Source organism: Amphibalanus amphitrite, unplaced genomic scaffold (assembly GCF_019059575.1).
Source record: "Amphibalanus amphitrite isolate SeventyFive unplaced genomic scaffold, NRLGWU_Aamphi_draft 000624F_arrow, whole genome shotgun sequence".
NCBI lineage: Eukaryota > Metazoa > Arthropoda > Thecostraca > Balanomorpha > Balanidae > Amphibalanus > Amphibalanus amphitrite.
The window spans coordinates 224,167-244,110 of record NW_024882118.1 but is presented as its reverse complement, the minus strand read 5'-3'; the positions used below and the strand labels follow the sequence as shown (position 1 = coordinate 244,110).

Below are 19,944 nucleotides of genomic sequence, written 5' to 3'. Positions count from 1 at the left end.
ACCTTAGAGGTCACGATTCTCGGTGAAGGTAGTCCGTGAATCGGGGAATCGTTTGAGACCGTTTGAGACCTTAGGTAATCGGTCGGTAACTTTGGCGTGTAGGGCGCTTTCTGTGATTTGACCTTGGTGTTGACCTGGAAGGTCATGACCTTGGAGGTCATGTCATGAACCTCAGTGAAGGTAGTCCGTGAATTGGGGAATCGTTTGAGACCCTAACTTTGGTAATCTGTCGGTAACTTTGACGTACACAGCGTTTCGAGAAATATATCTAGATAATCTAGGGAATTTCTCAACCGTCGACATCTGGCATCTTCGTGTGACGCCAGGCTTACTAATACCAGTAAAACGCCTTTTGGGCGAAGAACGAGCGAGCGAGATAGTGAGCCCTGCACGTGAGGAAGGGCGAGAGGGTATTTCCAGCGGGCTTGCGCAAAGCACCCTTCTAACCGGTCGCTAGCGGTGTACCAAATTTGAACGCAATCGGCCCAGCCGTTCCTGAGATCTGGGAGCGGCATTCTGCACGTGCGCACGTGCAAACGGGGTCCAAACTGACGTTTGCACGGCATTCTACTAACTGGTCCCCAACCGTGTACCAAATTTGAGCGCAATCGGCCCAGCCGTTCTCGAGATCTGGAAGCGCCCCCTGCACGTGCGCACGTGCAGTAGCGCCTTAACCGCAACACATGGGAATGCATTGCCTGGTGGGTGCCTACCTGTATGCCAAGTTTCAGCGAAATCGCCCCAGTAGTTACCGAGTTATTAAAATGGGAACAAATTTGACACCTCTTATTGTTATATTTTGCACGTGCACTGGGGCTGACCCACATGCATCGAGAGCATCCTATTTTTGGTAGAAGGGATGCTGCTACCCTACAAAAATCACCGCAAGTCAATCGCCCAAGCGGCTGCTGAGATACGAGCCTCTCAAAATCGCTACTTTTGCAAAACAGCTTGAACACCCTTGACTTTTCACGTGGCACGTGCCACGACGGTCACTGAGGTGTATCAAAAGAAGTCAATTACGGGGTAGAAGGGATGGGGCTACCCAGCAAAAAAGACCGCAGGCCAATCGGTCCAGCGGTTGCTGAGATATAAGCCTCTCAAAAGCGTTACAGGCCGGGCCGGGCCGGGCCGGGCCGCTCATACTGAGATTTTTCCCTTATATTGAAAAGACTCGCTTCGCTCGCTGCGCTCGCTCGCTCGTAACCAAACTGCAATGCATCATGTTTCTTTTTCATCTTTTTCTTTTTTAATCGGTGTCTCATTTATGTATTTTGACTCAGGCATGACATTAACCCACCACGTGGAATGGCCTGTAAATCAAAATGTACCTACTGTACTACGATGCAATATGCTTGGTCAACGTGTAAGAAGCGTCCGCATCAAACAATATTTTTTATAGAATATAGTTCCTCCTATGTTAAAATATAAAGAATATAAAAAGGTTTTGTTTTCTTGCTGATCATCATGAGCATAAAAAATCATAAATCCATTGCAAAAACTATTCTACTACGCGCACCGACTTACAACCGACGGGGGGCGGATGACCGCCCCCCCCCCCTGAGATCTCGAGAACAAAGCAAGATAGCGACAAGCGGTAAACAGCGTGGGGTACGCACGGACAAGGTCTACAATTTTTACCTACTTCATTTTCAGGTCAGGTCAACGGTGACGTCACAGGGGTCAAAAAGACAAAATGGCAGCGCTAGATATGGAGTTTTTCTCGAATAACGTTCGACTTAGTCAAGCTAGGAACAAACTTAGGGCATCATCGTAATCCTCTCGTCAATCCGCATCGAATCATATACAGGGTGTCTCAAAAAAGTGTCACGGTTTTGAACATCTCCCATTTCGTAACCATAAGGCCTACATCATTCAAATGTTCCAGATCTAGTGGCAATGTTTTGACATTTTATGTGGTAAAATTACGAGTTCCTTGGCAGAATGGTTTTTACACTAGAACAAAAAATAAAAAAAAAACTCAATTTTCGTGCTGTAGGAGATGGTAGGTACGTACGTCACGGCCTGCCGCCGATCCTGAAGAGTCTTGGCCCCTTTCGCCTGATGAATCCAGAAATAAGCTCATCAATGCGTTTTTGAAACCTTTATAGGTAAGAACACCGTGTACTTACAACTGCCATCTGGAGCACAGCAGCAAGCTGAAACACAGCCACAAACATGGGCAACGATCAACACTGATTGATTTTCAGACGACGCGAGTTTCCATGCTTCGACAGTCGACGGCATCTTTGATGGCAAAATCCTCTACTCGGTTTTGTTCCAAAACACATAAAGAGAAGAAAGGATAGCTGATGGACAGTTTTGAAGTTCCTACTCAAACATGCAGAACTTCTGGGTGTGCGCAATGTGCAGTGTGTCACAAGTCCTTTGCACGGTGTCAGCGACTGCAGCTCTTGACGGAAGAGTCAGGCATGGCAACCGCGCTGTCCTGAGACTAATGGGTGATTGCGATTCCATTGTCTGTTTTGCATGGCGTTTTTTGGTTTCTTATAGTTGTAGATAATTACTGACGAGCACGTTGCTGTGTGCAACAAGCAAAAGCCGAAGTCTTGCCGAAATCGTCGGCAGACAGTGACGTTTACCATCTTCTATACTCTATAGCACCCAAAATTGAGATTTTTTGATTTTTTGTTCCGGTGCAAAAATCATTTTCCCTAAGAACTTGAAATTCTGCCACACAAAATGTCATACTATTGCCACTAATTCAGGAAAATTTGAACGATGTAGGTCATGTAGTTGGGAAATGGGAGATGTTCAAAACCGTGACACTTTTTCTGAGACACCCTGTATATATATATACATATATATATATATATATATATATATATATATATATATATATATATATATATATATATATATATATATATATATATATATGTTACAGGCAAAGTGAAAACTCGGGCATTTTGCAAAATGCCTAGGCAATTTGCAAAATGCCTGACCGGCTGGGCATTTTGCAAAATGCCTGACCGGCCAGGCATTTTGCAAAATGCCTAGGCAGTTTGCAAACTGCCTGGCCCACCAGGCATTTTGCAAACTGCCTGAAATTATTTTCTCAGGCAGTTTGCAAAATGCCCGACATCGAACTCACACCAGCGACGATGCGTAAGCATTATTGTAAGTGCCGCTTACAGGGGTTAATCACAAGCGATACGCACCAAGTGGGAGGACACACAGTGAGACATTCTCCGGGTAGCGCTGCCGAGTTCAGGGTCACTGAGCCCCAGGCAGCGGCCCGACCGCCGCGCCGGCTGCCGGGCGCCCGGCGCGGTTTTATCGGTAAACACGCGTTAAACATGGTAATGTTTCTAAGAGCCTTGATGACTCTAGAAATACTTTGGGTAGATCTGATCAGAAAAGAATGCTCTTTCGATGTATGGTAGTTTGATTGGCGGGCCACACGCCTACATTATCAATGCATTGTGACTGTGTAAAGATGAACATGTCCGTTGAATGTAAAACTTGTTATTTCTAAGCGTCTTTTTACGGAGCGAGCGAAGCGAGCGTAGTCTTTCCTTAGATTAACGGAAATTTCTGAGTATGAGCGGCCGGCCGGCCGGCCGGCCGGCCGTGGTCACGCTTTTGCGAGGCTTATATCTTAGGAACCACTTGACCGATTTACACGCGGTAATTTTTGTAGGGTAGCTTAATTCCTTCTACCAAGTATTGGACTATTCCCGATGCATGTGGGTGACCCCTTATGCACGTGCCACGTGCAAAACGAAGAGGTGTCACTTTTGTAATTGTTGCAATATCTCAGTAACTACTTGGCCGATTGCGCTGAAAGTTGGCATGTAGGTAGGCACCCACTAGGCACTGCATATACATGTGCCAGAGTTGGGGTGCTGCTGCACGTGCGCACGTGCAGGGGTCGTTTCCAGATCTCGGGAACGGCTGGACCGATTGCGCTCAAATTTGGTACACGGTTAGCATTGGGACCCATTTTGCACGTGCGCACGTGCAGGGTGCCGCTTCCAGATCTCGAGAACGACTGGGCCGATTGTGCCCAAATTTGGCACATCGCTAGAGACCGGTTAGTAGGGTGCCGCCTGCACAAGTCAGTTGGAGGTACCCCCTCGCAATTTCGCACGTGCAAGGCCCACCCTCTCTCTCGCTCGCTCCGTTAGTCGCCCCAAAAGGCGTTATACTGGTTATTATAAAGGTGTGCACGTGGGTCGTGGATGACCAAAAACTTGCTTTTCTGGAAAAGCCACATGTTCTTTTAGTCTATGGAATGTATCTCATCGCATTCCAATGCATTGTTTATAAATGCTGTTTTTCCTGAAATGTACCAAAAATGGCTGATTTCTCAAGATATAGACTATTTCTTTCCACGTGACACGTGATTAACAAAAATGCTTATTGGATACGATGTCTCTGTTCTATCGATCGAGCTGGCAACCCCGTGTCACTGCGGCCCTCTGTTGCCGTGATGTAAGTAAGCACGGGAAGCGAAGAATGTCGGGTCAATATTCGGCCGGTCGCCGCGTTTTTCCGCGCCCATGTTTTTTTTCTGTGCCCTGCTCCGCGCCCCATCACAGCATTCGTACACACGCACGGCTACAACTCCGTATACGAAAAGTATAGGGAGACGTTGGCTCAATCTACACAGTCCATTCAGTAGTGGCTCCATCTCGACGGAAGTGGCGGAAGACGTGGGTATATTCGTAAATATTGAATGTGCTTGGGGCTCAGGCACATGGGAACGACGTGGTCAACGCCTGTGGTAAACAAAAACGGTAAAATAAATAAATCAATCACAACTCAGGCATTTTGCAAAATGCCTGACCCGCCAGGCATTTTGTAAACTGCCTAGGCAGTTTGCAAAATGCCTGGTGGGTCAGGCAGTTTGCAAATTGCCTAGGCATTTCGCAAAATACCTGGCCGGTCGGCGGTCAGGCATTTTGCAAATTGCCTGGGCATTTTGCAAAATGCCTAGCCGGTCAGGCATTTTGCAAATTGCCTAGGCATTTTGCAAAATGCCCGAGTTTTCACTTTGCCTGTAACATATATATAATATATATATATATATATATATATATATATATATATATATATATATATATATATATATATATATATATATATATATATATATATATATATATATATATAAGGTCAAAGGCTGACCTCAGGTCACGTGACCTCGAGGTCATCATGTATAATTGTATATCAATCGATGCGCCTTGACGAGCTGAACACAATGAGACCATCCGCGCGGCTGTATCTCGTTCCTGTAAGGAGTTATTGGCAAACAACCGTTGGTGACCTTTGATGACCTCACATGACCTTACAACTGGCCAACAGCAAAACAGACCTCAAGGTAGTGAAGCTTGACCGCATATGAAGTCATGTATGGTATATGGGGCCATTCCGAAGCGTTTTAGTGAGAAAAAAACGGAGTTGATTTTTCCCCCATTCACTTATAATGGGGAGGTCGAGGAATTGAATTTGATATCCATGACCTTAGGTCATGGATATCAAAATTCCGAGATATACAAATTATAGCTACCAATGACCTAATAACATCCTGCGACTTTCAAAGGCCTCCGTCATCTACTGTAGCTCTGACACGGTGACAAAGTTGCAAAAAAGTGACGAGGTTGGGTCATTCAAAGTGACCTGGTGACCTGACCTTAAGCGTTAGGAGGTTCACACTTGCACACCATGTGTAAAATTGATGAGAGAATAGTCAAAGCAAATTTGGCGGCGCTACGTGCCGCGGTTTTCCCGCTATTAACGAAAAACCTCAGGGGGGGCGGTTATCACCGACGCGCATCGACGCGTCGGTGCGCGGGTTAACTCTCGCCCGCACATGCCATTTTCCCATCCTAGAACGCACATGGTGGGGTGGTTGCCACCCCCCCCCCCCGCGCCATTTCGTTCCTGTTTGAGATAGAGCTTCGCGGTAAAGACGAAAAAGATTCTTTGGGAAGAGACGAATCCAATGATACCCAGTTTTCTTGTTGAAGCACTTGCTGTATGTAAGGCATAGGTATAAGTTCTATGAGAAAAAAAAAAACACTTTTAAATGGCTTCCTTACAATAAAATACCGAAAGATGAAATAATGAAATAATTATTGATGATTTCGACCACAGGTCATTATCAAAATAACCCAGACAGAACAGTTCTGTCTGGCTTATTTTGATTATGACCTGTGGTCGAAATCATCAATAATTATTTCATTATTTGATCTTTCGGTATTTTATTGTAAGGAGGCCATTTAAAAGTGTTTTTTCTCATAGAACTGATACCCAGTTTTACCTTCTCAGGTCAGGCATTGACATTCCAGGTCAGGTCAAACAAAAAAATGTTGCTGTTTTGGGTCACCGTTGGATATCAAGTGCGCTGCTCATCATATACCGATGATGATGCCGTTTTGTGGTGCCAAGCCAGCTAGAACCTCTTTGTCACATATCCGACCAGGTTTTTGCTGCTGGGGTCATTTCAGGTCAAGTTAGGTCAAGGTCAATGATATGTGTTTGTATGTCTGTGTGTCTGTGTGTATACTGATGTGTGCACCGATTGCTTATGTGTCCATATTACATAAGATCATGAAATGAGAAGGTTTTACCAAAAATACAGTCAAAGAAACTTCACAAAAAACTACCTGGGGGAGGGGTGGCAACCTCTCTCCCCCCATGTGCGGGCGAGGGTTAACATAAACATTGGTCAATCTCAATGTCAAGTCATAGGTCAAGTCAAATTAAACTAACTTCAAAGCTTTTGACTGAAGTTGGGAATTTTTGTAGGTCACTTTGCTTGCAGTCAAGTCTTTTTTAGCTTGAGGTTTCTGAGTTTCAATCAATCGTGGCTTTTCTGGTCTTAAATAGGCATGATTCATTGGCACCCACTTGGCTCATGCTCAGCAGTCAGCATCCTACCCCCAACCCTTATCTTACTTGCTTCCTGGGCAGCACAGTGATGTGTGGTAAGCGAAGTAGCATCAAAAATCATATTAGTGGAATGCAGGCAATGTAGACCTTGCAAAATTAACCTGACCTTTGGTCACTGATATTGAAAATCTGGGATCGGTGTGAGTTTTGTACATTGTGTCACTTATCAATCACTAAAAGTTGCAAAGCAGTCAGCCAGTCAGAGACCAGATTAGCTCTGATGGCCCTAAAAACCCTTTGAGGCTCTAAGTCACTTGACATAACTTGGTGGGTTACCTGGCTTTGAGGATATGAGTCTGAACTTTAACTTGTGCAGAAATGGCGTATCAAAAGGCATGCCGAAAACGGTTGCGTGGAGATACTGTACAATTTTATCGTAGTACAAACGGATCTAAATGATAAGCATATTAGAAAATGTTAACCCTCGCACGACCAGGCCATTTCTCATAACACGAACGACCAGGTTGTTACGACCCCCCCCCCCTGGCGTTTCGAAACGGAAGGTCGTAGAGCTTAGCGGAAAAAACCAACGGATTGCTCTCAACGAGATCTCGCGATTGGTGGTATATTTTTTGGTCCTAGGTCAACATTTGACCTACTTTTGACCGGTCAAAGGTCAAATTTTCGGAAAAATAGACTTTTTTCAACTTTCCGCGGCGATTGCGGCAAAACGGTGAGAGATATCGACTTGAAACCTTCACTATCGTGTTCCTTGATCAATTCTCTATCGTTTGGTATGTATTTCGTTTCCCTAGCTCTAAAAATGGCGCGTTGGGAGCGCCGGAAGTCGGCAAGGTCACAGTCGGCGGCAGAAATTCGAAAAATCAAAATTTAAATTTTTGAAATCTGAATATTTGTATGTTGGTGACCTTAAGCCCTAGTGTAAAGACAAAGAAACCAGACTGACCTCCAGATGATGTTGAAGATGATGCTGTAGTCGACGATGATGAGGAGAAGACGACGAAGAGAAGTGTGCACAAATTTTCGGCCCTAGGCCATCCTCAGGTGATGAGAGGTGAGGTAGAGGTAAGGAGGGGGAGGAAGACCACCTCCGACGGTCGCCGCGGCGAGGCACCAACTAACGCCCGACGGAGGTTTGAAAAGACACCAGTTGGCGCGCGAGGTGACCTGCAGCGCCACCTGTCTCGGTACGCCATCTGTCGGTCACCGTTCGGACTGGCGACTCCTTCAGCCGCCGGTTATAATATCGGCCATGATGTGGTTTGGGTGTTCAGCGATGGTCTGCGGTCTCGAATAAATAGCGATTCTGCGATTTTTCTGTTTGGGCCGTCTTTGCATACCGTCAAGATGTTGATGCGGAAGCAGTTGTTGATGTCTGTTTGTTCGTTTGGGTGGCAGGTAGTCATGTGGTCGCCGAGGGGAGTGTCCTGGTTTCTGTGCCGCGCGTCTCGGAGGTGCTCGTTAAATCTCAGTCGCACGCTTCGTCTTGTCTCTCCGATATAAATATTCCGCGTCTTTACCTTTTCACACAGCTCACAGGCTATCTCATAGACCACATTTTTTGTGTGACACCTGCCACCCAGACCGCTCAAACAAGTCGCGCATTTGCGACCCCCTCCAGGGCAGGGGGGCGGTTCCAGAGCGGAGCGCACTAGGCTCTTTTTGAGGCTATTGTCGTTTTTCCACGCCACTTGGAATGCCAGCCCTGACGCCCGGACTGTGCCCTGGATTTTGTGAGCGAGCGAGTCATCGATGAATGGCAGTGAGATGAATGTTCGGTCATCTTGGCGCCGCCGCGCCCGGCTCTGTTCGGTCTGCCTTTCCCGAGGTATCGACATCACCTGGGCCGTAGAGGAACGAACCAGACGCGGCGGGTAACCGTTTGAGATGAACAGATCTGTCACCTTGGCGACACTCCGGTCCCTTGCGGCGGGGTCAGATGACAAACGCACCGCTCGTTTCAGCTGTGTCTTCAGCACAGACTTTTTCATCTGAGCGGGATGAGCAGAGTCATATGGCATAATGATTGGGGCTGCCATGGGTTTGTAGTACTACTACAAACCCATGGCAGCCCCAATCATTATGCCATATGACTCTGCTCATCCCGCTCAGATGAAAAAGTCTGTGCTGAAGACACAGCTGAAACGAGCGGTGCGTTTGTCATCTGACCCCGCCGCAAGGGACCGGAGTGTCGCCAAGGTGACAGATCTGTTCATCTCAAACGGTTACCCGCCGCGTCTGGTTCGTTCCTCTACGGCCCAGGTGATGTCGATACCTCGGGAAAGGCAGACCGAACAGAGCCGGGCGCGGCGGCGCCAAGATGACCGAACATTCATCTCACTGCCATTCATCGATGACTCGCTCGCTCACAAAATCCAGGGCACAGTCCGGGCGTCAGGGCTGGCATTCCAAGTGGCGTGGAAAAACGACAATAGCCTCAAAAAGAGCCTAGTGCGCTCCGCTCTGGAACCGCCCCCCTGCCCTGGAGGGGGTCGCAAATGCGCGACTTGTTTGAGCGGTCTGGGTGGCAGGTGTCACACAAAAAATGTGGTCTATGAGATAGCCTGTGAGCTGTGTGAAAAGGTAAAGACGCGGAATATTTATATCGGAGAGACAAGACGAAGCGTGCGACTGAGATTTAACGAGCACCTCCGAGACGCGCGGCACAGAAACCAGGACACTCCCCTCGGCGACCACATGACTACCTGCCACCCAAACGAACAAACAGACATCAACAACTGCTTCCGCATCAACATCTTGACGGTATGCAAAGACGGCCCAAACAGGAAAATCGCAGAATCGCTATTTATTCGAGACCGCAGACCATCGCTGAACACCCAAACCACATCATGGCCGATATTATAACCGGCGGCTGAAGGAGTCGCCAGTCCGAACGGTGACCGACAGATGGCGTACCGAGACAGGTGGCGCTGCAGGTCACCTCGCGCGCCAACTGGTGTCTTTTCAAACCTCCGTCGGGCGTTAGTTGGTGCCTCGCCGCGGCGACCGTCGGAGGTGGTGGTCTTCCTCCCCCTCCTTACCTCTACCTCACCTCTCATCACCTGAGGATGGCCTAGGGCCGAAAATTTGTGCACACTTCTCTTCGTCGTCTTCTCCTCATCATCGTCGACTACAGCATCGTCTTCAACATCATCTGGAGGTCAGTCTGGTTTCTTTGTCTTTACACTAGGGCTTAAGGTCACCAACATACAAATATTCAAGTAGAAACAATGCCCTACATCCAAGAGGCGTTCCGACAATTAAACAAGATCACAAACTTAAATTTTTGAAATCTGATTGTATTTTCGGATTTGGGAGGTCCATTTGCTCCCTATAGAAGCTAATATTGCTGCATATTCCCATTGAGGTGACAAGAATTAGCAAAATAGTGGTTCGGGCGCTTTTCAAAAATAGTACCGGACGCTGTTCCTCTTATGACGTCATAACTCCGTGACCTAACCTGACCCGGTCAATTTTCTTGCACCACACGATAGCCAATGCTTGCCCCAACATGCATGGGAAGTTTCATCATGATCCATCAAACAATGTGGGTATCACCAGCAGAAAACCTAGGGATTCGGCAAGATTACTTTACTACTCGGATTCGGCGCACACGTTTGGTAACTGTCGGCCAGAGGCTGTACCTCTTATGACGTCATAACTCCGTGACCTGACATGACCCGATCAATTTTTTTTCGGCAAAAGATGCGCAAAGGTTGCCCCAGAGGGCATTGAAAATTTCAGCCCGCTACGACAAGCCGTTTAGCGTGCACTTCGAAAAAACCTCAGGGGGGGGGGTTGATACAACCCCCCCCTAGGCGTTCTAGGGTTAACAATGTGTAATTAGTTGCTCAAGCTCAAAATCTTCCCGTGGGTGCGAGCAGTGGTTTGTTTCTGTGCTTGGGTAGTTTGTTGATCGTGCATTGTTGTGAAGGGCAAAATTAGTTATCTAAGCGCTGCTGGTGTCTCTTTCAGTGCCGAGCTAATGGCGTCGTCGGACCTCGCCAGTGTCCCTCCGGTAGAAATCGACCCAAACGGAAGATTCAAGTATGTTCTAGCCAAAGTGTACACGTCTCCAGACGCTGGCGACAATGAGTTCAAGTACTTTGTGCGCGGCTTTCAGTGGGGTGCCTTTCACGCGGACATTTTTGAAAAGTTTGAGGCGCAGATCGCGGCGCTGGGTCTGAGTGCCGAGTGTGTGGGAGGTGGTCGGATCATGCACCACGCCGACGCCAAGAAGCTGGAGGTGTTTGGCTACTCGCAGGGCTACGGTCGCGCCGACCACTCCATCACCGCTGGCCTTCTGAAGGACAAGTACCCAGACTATGAGATTACCACATCGGATGAAGGGTACTAGGTCCGGCTCCGGTAATCGGAAATGGTGGCTCCTGCTAGCCGCAGTGATAACTTCAGTTCGGCTTGGTGATAACGGTTTTTGAGCGACTTGTTGCCGCCTAATTGTGTGGTAACCCCCCCCCCCCTCCCCCCAACATGCAAACTGCTATGTGTTGACAATTTGTCGATCTGGATTGTTGGTCTTTGTCGTATTGCTTTGAGCAATAAAGACTGTATCCACTTGTGCGCAGTTAGTTCGCTGTTTCTTATCCTTCTTGGCAGTATTTAAGTAAGTTCATGATTGGATTGTTTCCTTTTTTATTTATGTATCCATTTTTAATTTTATTTAATTGAAGTGGTTATCGAGTGCCTAGTAGACTGTTTCCAGCCGTGAAACGTCATTCATAAATACGTTAATCAGACATTTTTGCAGAGAGCGAAAACGCGGAACAACGTGAGGATCGTTATTGAGCCATATTTTGAGCCAGTTACCTACCTATGTGACCGCAGATGGAGATTCGTCATGTATTCAATCGAATATGGCAGTTGCTCCCAGCCAAAAGTTAGTACAAAACAACTTTTTAAACTGTTAACCCGCACACCGACGGGGGGCGGATATCCGCCCCCCCCCCCTGAGGTGCGAAATTTGGTACGACTATTCTCTCATCAATTTTACACATGTTGTGCAAGTTTGAACCTCCTAACTTTTAAGGTGAGGTCACCAGGTCACTTTGATTGACCTAACCTCAAGTCACCTTTTTGCAACTTTGTCACCGTGCCAGAGCTACAGTAGATGTCGGAGGCCTTTAAAAGTCGCAGGATTTTATAAGGTCATTAGTAGCTACAATTTGTATATCTCGGAATTTCGATATCGATGACCTAAGGTCAGGTCAATTTCTCGACCTCCCTATTAGGTATAAGTCAATGGGGGAAAAGCAATCCCCTGTTTTTACCACTAAAACGGGTCGGAATGGCCCCATAAACCATACATGACTTCATATACGATCAACCTTCACTACCTTGAGGTCTGTTTTGCTGTTGGGCAGCTGTACTAAGGTCATGTGACGTCATCAAAGTTCACCAAAGGTTTTTTTTGCCAATAACTCCGTACAGGAACAAGATACAGCCGTGCGGATGGTCTTATTGTGTTCAGCTCGTCAAGGTGCATCGAATGATACACATGATGACCTCGAGGTCACATGACCTTAGGTCAACCTTTGACCTTTTAACCTTTCGAGGTCAACATATATATGGTTCGATGCGGATTGACGAGCGGATCACGATGATGCCCTTAGTTTGTTCCTACCTTGACTAGTTCGAAAGTTATTCGAGAAAAATCCTCTCCATAAATAGCGCCGCCATTTTACTTTTTTGACCCCTGTGACGTCATCTTTGACCTAACCTGAAAGTGACCTGAGTAAAAATTGTAGAACTTGTCCGTGCGTATCCCATGCCGTTTACTGCTTGTCGCTATCTTGCTTCGTTCTCGAGATCTCAGGGGGGGGGGTGGTCATCCGCCCCCCCCCCCCCCGTCGGTTCTAAGTTGTCGCAGACCCCCGTCGGTGCGCGGGTTAACTTCGATGGTTTTTGCCGTATGAAGGCTAAGCCGTTGAAGTTGGGTCAGAATTCAGATTTGGTACATTCCCTTGACCCAACCGAAAAAAAAAAATGACTGGAATGTTCTGAAGTGATTTGTGATATTCCGTCTTTCGACGTCCGTCCCAGCCTACACTGACATCAACTGGCTGCTTCCACTGTTGTTTTATATACCCTGGCTTCCACTAACCGCAGATCATCCACGTCAGGCCCGTCAGGGTGACTCACCACTAGGGGTCCGATGTTCTACTAACTGGGTGACGGAAAGGTTCATGACTCTTCACATCAACCGAGCGCATTTCTGGCATTTCTGCTGTAGGTACGACGTTCCTGACTAGAGGTGCCCTCTTTCGACCCACCAGCCCGCAATGAGTGGGTAGACAAAACCCGCATGGGTTTAAGCGGGTTGTATCACCAGGAAATACCCTGGTGCGGGTTTATGCGGGCATAAAAAATATCAGAAACTTCTTAGCTAAAACAAAATAAGATTTCCCCTTGAAAATGGAAAATGAATATGCTGCAGGAAGGCCTAGAATACACATACGCAGTAAGATGCCCTGGAAAAATATGACTAGAAAGTGGAAAAGCTTTTTGGCTGCTATGCGGGTTGTTGCGGGCTGCTACCAATGAAGTTCCCCATGCGGATAGTTGTGGGTATCTGGAGAAGGGTTGAGGGACTTGGATTACCAGGGATCCCCGAAAAGGGCACCTCTATTCCTGACCATGAACTTACCCATCCAGCCATAAAATGGCACTGTTGACTGTTCGGACTGTCAAAGATCAAATTTTCGTAGTTTAGGCGTTCTATTTAAGTGGGCTTGCATGCATAAAAGGGGTGCCAGCTCCTTTACGGCTTCTAATTGCTGGCATAGGCGGCGGAACGGGGAGGAACCGTGCCCCCTTGGCATTTTAACATTAGCCCTATGGGCTATGTTAAAATGGAAAGAATGGGACCAAAAGTCGGCATTTCCCCCCGCCCTCCCCCCTTTTCCCCTTAACTGATGGTATTCCGCCGCTACTGTTTGCTGGCACGCAATACATGAATTATTAGGTACATACACTGAATTTAGTGGTCGTATCTCTACTATAGTCGTGCCGTAATATGGCGCGCCGCGCCGCAAATGGATCTAAATGTTGTTGATGTTTCTCGGGTGGTGATGAGTGGAACGGATAGGTTGGGATAGGTTTGGGATAGGTGTCCTTTGGACTGGAATGCTTACTGAAATCATTAACTAAATGATGCTAACCTGCCAGTTTTCCTAAGACAGGACTCACAATTTTTTTCGGTACTGTGAAGTGTGAAGGTACGGAGAGTGAGATTGAAGAAGGGACCTTCTCTGTTTTTGCTGCTGGTGGCGAAGCGGCTCAGGTTGAGGTTATGGCTCAGTGATCAGCAGTGTTGCTTATATCAATATGTTGTTTCCAGTTGCTTTGCTTCACAGGATTTCTTAGTTGTGGATCATTTTTCTATTTTTGATGTGAATCGCCTCTCTGTGTTTTACTGGTTTATTCCAAGATGCCCAAAGTTGTGGTGTTACCTGAACAGGTGTTCAGGTCAGTAGGTGGAACTATGGTCATGAGTACCCAAATATAGGAACGTTCCCATTTTTGGGAACGGAGTTCCCAAATATGGGAACGGGCGTTCCCATTTACGGGAACGGAAGGTAATTTTTCGGCCGTTCGCCCACTAAAACTCATTAGTGCATCACGTCTCAAAAAAGTGCACGCTAATTTAAGTATCTACCGAATCTCTATAAAATTATCTTTAATCTGACCGTTGAACAAGGAAATTGACCGTCGAATGATATTTTTAATGATTTTTTTGAAATGACGGAATGGTGAAAACATGGGTTATACTACATTTAACATGCAATTTAAAGGAAAACGAAGCGTTTTTTACATTTTGAGGTCAAGTATAATAATTTTCGCCTGGTTATGAAGTTTCATACTAGCGACACCAGATGCTGACATATGCAAGCGAACACGCGGACAGTCCCGAGGTAATATTGTTGACTTTTGGTCTCGGGGCGCACGACCGCGTGGAACGTCAGTGATTTTACCGAACTACTGTTGTAAACTCAGTTTCAGTGGTTTAAAATTATTCAGCTGTATTTTATCAACCCGGAAAGACATATTTTATTTGGATGCTAGCTGTTTAGCATTGTTTTATAAGGAGCGTCATGAGCGTGGTTTTTGTCTTCCGTGTTTCTAAGCATGATCGTTTTGGGGGAATTTCTCTTATATAGGTCGCTCTGTGTGGCTTATTTATAATTTTTATGCTGATTTCGATCATTCCTCGTGCCCATCCTACCAGGCATTTTGCCACTTACACTCATTAAGAAAGGAAAAAACTAGATTTTCCATGGGACTAGGTGTTTTGAGGGTGTAACATATTCAGCGTTCCCATTTTTGGATACTTCCTTGTGCTCGTCATCTATCGGTGATAATCAGACAGGTGCTTGACATGTCTCCACCCTCGGCGCGGACGGTGGATATAGGTATGGAAGACCTTGTTGAACATCGCTGAGCGTTGTGAATTACGTAATCCTGCAGAGGGGGGCGTGCCCGCTGCGAGATCGACGGGAATAAAAGCGCAGAAGACCGGGCGAAACATGCGACGGTCTTGCCGGAAAGGTCATCTGATGATTGTTGCTTAACAATAATTTGCGGCGTTGGACATGATGCTTGTTAATGAAAAGAGCCCCTGAAAGGCGTCGGTGAAATCGTTCCCAATTTTGGGTACGCCGTTCCCATAATAAGGAACGCTTGCAGCGCCAGTGTACGAGAGCGTTCCCAAATTTGGGTTCGCGGCCCGGATGATGGACTGCTTTAGAAATAGGGAAACGATTTGAAACTACGATGGGCCTTACAATATCAAACTCTTTCCCAACAATATTGAGACAAATATCAGGCGGTTCACGATCGTTTTATATTTTTTGGACGTCATTTAACGGTTCTTTTTCTTGTTTTAAATAATTCCTACATGGCGTTCCCATATTTGGGTTTATCGTTCCCAAACATGGGAACGAAAATGCGTTCCCGAAAATGGGTACGCTTGACCATAGTTCCGCCTACTGAGGTGTTATGCATGGTGGGGTCATTGTAGGCCAATCACAGTCAAGGCCTGTCACATTTCAGTGTTCATGCTGTGTGTATAGCTGTTATAAGCTAAATGCTCTGTATGATAAAGCATGTGAAAAACAGCAGCCTTCCATGTATTTGGCTTTAATGCGGGAACAAATGTCGGTAAAAGTATACGTTAGGTCCGAGTGCCTGTTAAAAGATAAAGTTTTCACATTCTTACATTATTTGACATCCTGAATCCAAAAATGATACTTACATGTACTGGAAACGTGGAAAAAAACACCAAATCACCAACCCATTTCACTACAATACCACCCGGCGGCATTAACACGCGACAAATGAAAAACGTGGGCGTTGTAGCGCTGCCATATGTGGATTGCTGCCATTTCAGGGGAAATTTTAGGAACAGGGGTTTTGGGTGGGGAAAAAGAAAACGATACGAATGGTGTGATGAAAGTGACGTCATAATTACAAAAAAGGAACCTAACCTAACCTAACCTACTGATGTTTGCCTACCGGGGATAAGGAAAAAGTTACTTGCAGGAATAGATTGCAGGCAAGAGTAAATCAAATATTTTTAGGTTAAGTGGTCATGCATCAGGCTTCAGGCCGAAGGCCTGAAGCCAGATAGGTACATAACCACTTAACCTAAAAATATTTGATTTAATCTTGCCTGTAATCTCTCCTAAGGCATTGCCTTCGGCACTGCGCTGCTTCGCCGCGAGAAGTATTATGGCGTCATTATTCACAGTTGAATAGCAACTGTTAGATATCATCCTTGATTTACTTGACCTTGGCCAGCTTTGCGCAAGTAATTGCCGCCCGGCACATTGCGCTGGTGTGTGGAGTGCGGTAGCGATTTGCGGTAACTGTAAGTATTTCATAGGTGCTTTGATACTTGGTTCCAGAAGGAATAACTATCAGATATGAAATGAGGAGGTCAAAATACATCGTATAGTATGCTTTTGATAATCGGTTCGCCACTCGGACCTTATATATACTAATACCTAAATGTCAAACAACAAACATGAGTACAATCATAACTGAGTAGGAGTTGTAAAATGCCCTGATGATGAACCACCTGTTTTCTGTCTTGTGTTTACTCATGAAATTTCTCTTTCATTTCCTAGCTATATGGGTTGAGCAAGCCAGGTTGTGGAACAGCGGCCATGAAGCTGACGGAAGACATGGTGGTAGCAAGGAGTCGTGGAGCTGAGCTCAACAGCATCAGGAAGCTCAACTGCTGGTCAGTTTATCAACTCAAAAGCAAATGAGAGCTGCCTAAACAGGCAGGATCTTTTGGTCAATGCTGACCAAGAGATCCTGAATCATAACATTGAACTCCAGCTTCCAATGTGAAATAAGCTGTGAATTGAAAGTTTGCAATTTATAATCTAATAACAGGGCAATATTTGCTGCCTTTCTGGCTAAGAGCAGTTAACAATCAATCACTTTGAATATTGCTTTTATAAGTTTCTTTTTAGTGTATTTTCCCATAAGGTGCTGGTTATGGCAACTGGCAAGTTTTGTTGTGATATGTAAGCCATAAAACTCACTTGTGTTTCATATCTAGCTGTTTGGTCTAAGCAATCACATGACTTGGTGTACCATAGCTTGAGCACTGGTCACAATCACCTTTTATTTGTGCACCAAGAATCTTGAGCTATGTATGCCACTGATGGCAAGTTGGGTGACATGACATTTTGCCACTGACTTTGTCTCAAGGCTAGTGGTTTTGTGAGTGACCCCATTTGGTTATGTTCACAGGGGCAGCGAGATATCAGATGTTGCAGTTGTTAGGAAGCTCCCAAATATTGAAGTTCTAGCCCTCAGGTGGGTTCACTGTTCTGTGTAGGCATTTGTCTAGAATCACTGACATGTCTTTTTATTTGGACAGGAGATGATAGTAGCGAGCTAGCACATACTTAAAACATTGCTTAGCTATTTAAGCAGTAAAATGGTGCAATAAAAGCAGTTATTTTTTATTTAAAGGTTGTGTTTCATAGATGCAGTAAATTTTTCTGCCAGCAATATACAATGTTTTGGACTTGAATATTTGAATGCTAGTGCTAGAATGTTTTGTTGCTGTCTCATTTGTTCCTTGCATTTTTACAGTGTAAACAACATCAGCACATTGGCTGACTTTCAGCATTGCCAGAACCTATCAGAGCTCTACATTCGACAGAACAACATTCAGGACCTTAATGAGGTAATTAATTGTGTAAACACATATTGTGTGCTGTTTGCCCAGTAGATATGAGCAACAAAGCTGTTTTTCAGAATTATACCTTTCCCTTCCCACCCTCATGAAAAGTCAATGTCCATCAATTATAGTCAGAGACCCTATGTCTGTGGAGTGCAGAGGTATGTTGTAGTTTAAGAATAAGTTGTTAATTTTTACCTTTTGAACTGTCAAGGTTGATTTAAAATTTGTATCCATAGATGAAGACCTTGGCACTGCATTATGGTTATGGTGCCTACACTGGCTAAGAAGCTTAATTGTTAACTCTGTCTGCCCAGGTTGTCTACCTGAAGGAGCTCCCCAAGCTGAAGGCGCTCTGGCTGGCGGACAACCCGTGCGCCAAGCGCGAGGGCTACCGTCTGGCGATCCTGCGCGCGCTGCCGCACCTGCAGAAGCTGGACAACGCGCCTGTCGAGAGTGAGGAGGTGCACCAGGCCATGATCCACGGCGAGGACCTGGTCCACCCGCAGGATGCTATGGAGGTGAGCACCCCACCTCCGGGTCGGGACTGGTCCCTGGATAACCAGCGTGAAAGGTACCGTCTTCGTGAAAACGGCGAGTTTAGCTGGCCGGCCGACCGATCCACGGCCAGCCTGTTGCAGGTGTTGGCACTTTTTGTTAGATCATTGCACATGGGAGCTAAGTGGTGTGAATTGTGCTCCACCGAATTATGTGGTTTTTACCTATTGATGTTCAGCGCTGCCTCTCTTAATTTGTAACTAAGATGGTACGATCAGACCATCTGGGATCCCCAATAGTGGTCTATGTAGCTCCGGCCGTGGGCTCGCCCTCTCCGGTCTCCCGTACGATAGGGGTCGCTCCCGTAGAGGTGCTGTATCGCCGGCCGGCGGCCCCGGTGCCTGGACAGATGCAGCGTCAGCGGCAGCAGCAGCAGTACCGTCGCCAGGAGTCGGATTCGCGCCGCTCCAGCCACGCCAGCAGCTACGGATACCAGCAGGTACCGGCCCGGCAGCGGCCGCCCCAGTCTGTGCTCGCCGGCCGGGGTCTCGGCCCGCGGCCGTCAGGCTGTACTAACGCTACCAGCCCTGAACCCACTAACATGTGAATGGTGCGCGAGTGTGTGGGTATGCGGACTGTGCTAACTACCCCGGCCGCCCTGCCCGTCTGATATGCCTCGAGGTGGACGAACCCAGCGAAAGTCGAGGGTGGCGCCCTCTACAACGTCTTCTGTGCACTAAGTGAACGTGAAATGTTCCGTATAAACAATTTGTGTATTGAAACCGGGTATCTGGTTTTTAGCCTAGTGTCTAATTACATCCCCCCTCCCACCGTGATTCCCGAATGAGAGTGACCGTGGCTGTAACCCACGCTTGTCATCCACTTAGCGCGCTTTCCCACATCATTCCAGACAAATGTCTGCTCTGCATTATCAGTTCATAAGTATTTTGTCTTGCGTTCTAATTTCTAACCTGCTTCTAAGTTTCTACCTTTATTACCCTGTCTTGCATTTGCTGCCTGCTTTTGCCCAGCTGACTTATCCTGGACCGGCTTTGTTACCTGCTTTCAGCTTCTATTTGTGTCTCCGAGTGTTTGTCTAGGGTGTTTATTCTCGTTTCATTAATTCAGGTTTCGGTATGTTCAAAACGCGTTTCTAGTTGCTAATGATGTGTTCGCATATTTGAGTTCGCGCTCATTGGTAAACAAAATTAGCTTAAAAGCTTATGGCAGGCACAGGCGATCCCTTATTCTTTGGCACGGAAACAGATCATCCTGGCGTTAGTGTGTGAATCCTCCCGCCATTATTCCATCCTGCCGCCCCGCCCGCAGCCTACTCCAGCGCAGTA

The 19,944-nt window shown here is 46.5% G+C and overlaps 3 protein-coding genes across 33 annotated transcripts in view; 2 read left to right on the top strand and 1 right to left on the bottom strand.

Annotated features, from left to right (window-relative positions):
- LOC122363504 (DNA-(apurinic or apyrimidinic site) endonuclease-like) overlaps nucleotides 1-16,393 on the bottom strand; it is a 34,630-nt gene extending 18,237 nt beyond the window's left edge. For 2 of the 3 annotated variants that reach the window (XM_043332875.1, XM_043332883.1), the window contains exon 1: nucleotides 16,154-16,393. Coding sequence is in view for 1 of the 3 variants with exons in the window: in XM_043332874.1 (XP_043188809.1) it covers nucleotides 16,154-16,222 (69 nt within the window). In the remaining 2 variants the exon portion in view is untranslated. The remainder of the gene's footprint in view (nucleotides 1-16,153) is intronic. The other variant, XM_043332874.1, reaches the window with a different exon arrangement.
- Nucleotides 1-19,944, top strand: part of LOC122363502 (cilia- and flagella-associated protein 410-like) — a 34,154-nt gene that overhangs the window by 8,412 nt on the left and 5,798 nt on the right. For 4 of the 29 annotated variants that reach the window (XM_043332858.1, XM_043332845.1, XM_043332852.1 and 1 more), the window contains exons 2-6: nucleotides 17,028-17,143; nucleotides 17,665-17,730; nucleotides 18,013-18,106; nucleotides 18,418-18,621; nucleotides 19,008-19,097. In XM_043332858.1, coding sequence (XP_043188793.1) covers nucleotides 17,067-17,143; nucleotides 17,665-17,730; nucleotides 18,013-18,106; nucleotides 18,418-18,621; nucleotides 19,008-19,097 — 531 coding nt within the window. In that variant the 5' untranslated portion in view covers nucleotides 17,028-17,066. Of the gene's footprint in view, nucleotides 1-13,961; nucleotides 14,118-16,544; nucleotides 16,769-17,027; nucleotides 17,144-17,664; nucleotides 17,731-18,012; nucleotides 18,107-18,417; nucleotides 18,622-19,007; nucleotides 19,098-19,944 lie in introns of those variants that run through there. The other 25 variants (XM_043332870.1, XM_043332863.1, XM_043332865.1 and 22 more) reach the window with 21 other exon arrangements.
- LOC122363506 (14 kDa phosphohistidine phosphatase-like) lies at nucleotides 9,887-11,471 on the top strand. The gene is made up of 2 exons (XM_043332885.1): nucleotides 9,887-10,042; nucleotides 10,858-11,471. The coding sequence occupies exon 2, from the start codon at nucleotides 10,868-10,870 to the stop codon at nucleotides 11,237-11,239; it is 372 nt and encodes a 123-aa protein (XP_043188820.1). The 5' UTR covers nucleotides 9,887-10,042; nucleotides 10,858-10,867; the 3' UTR covers nucleotides 11,240-11,471.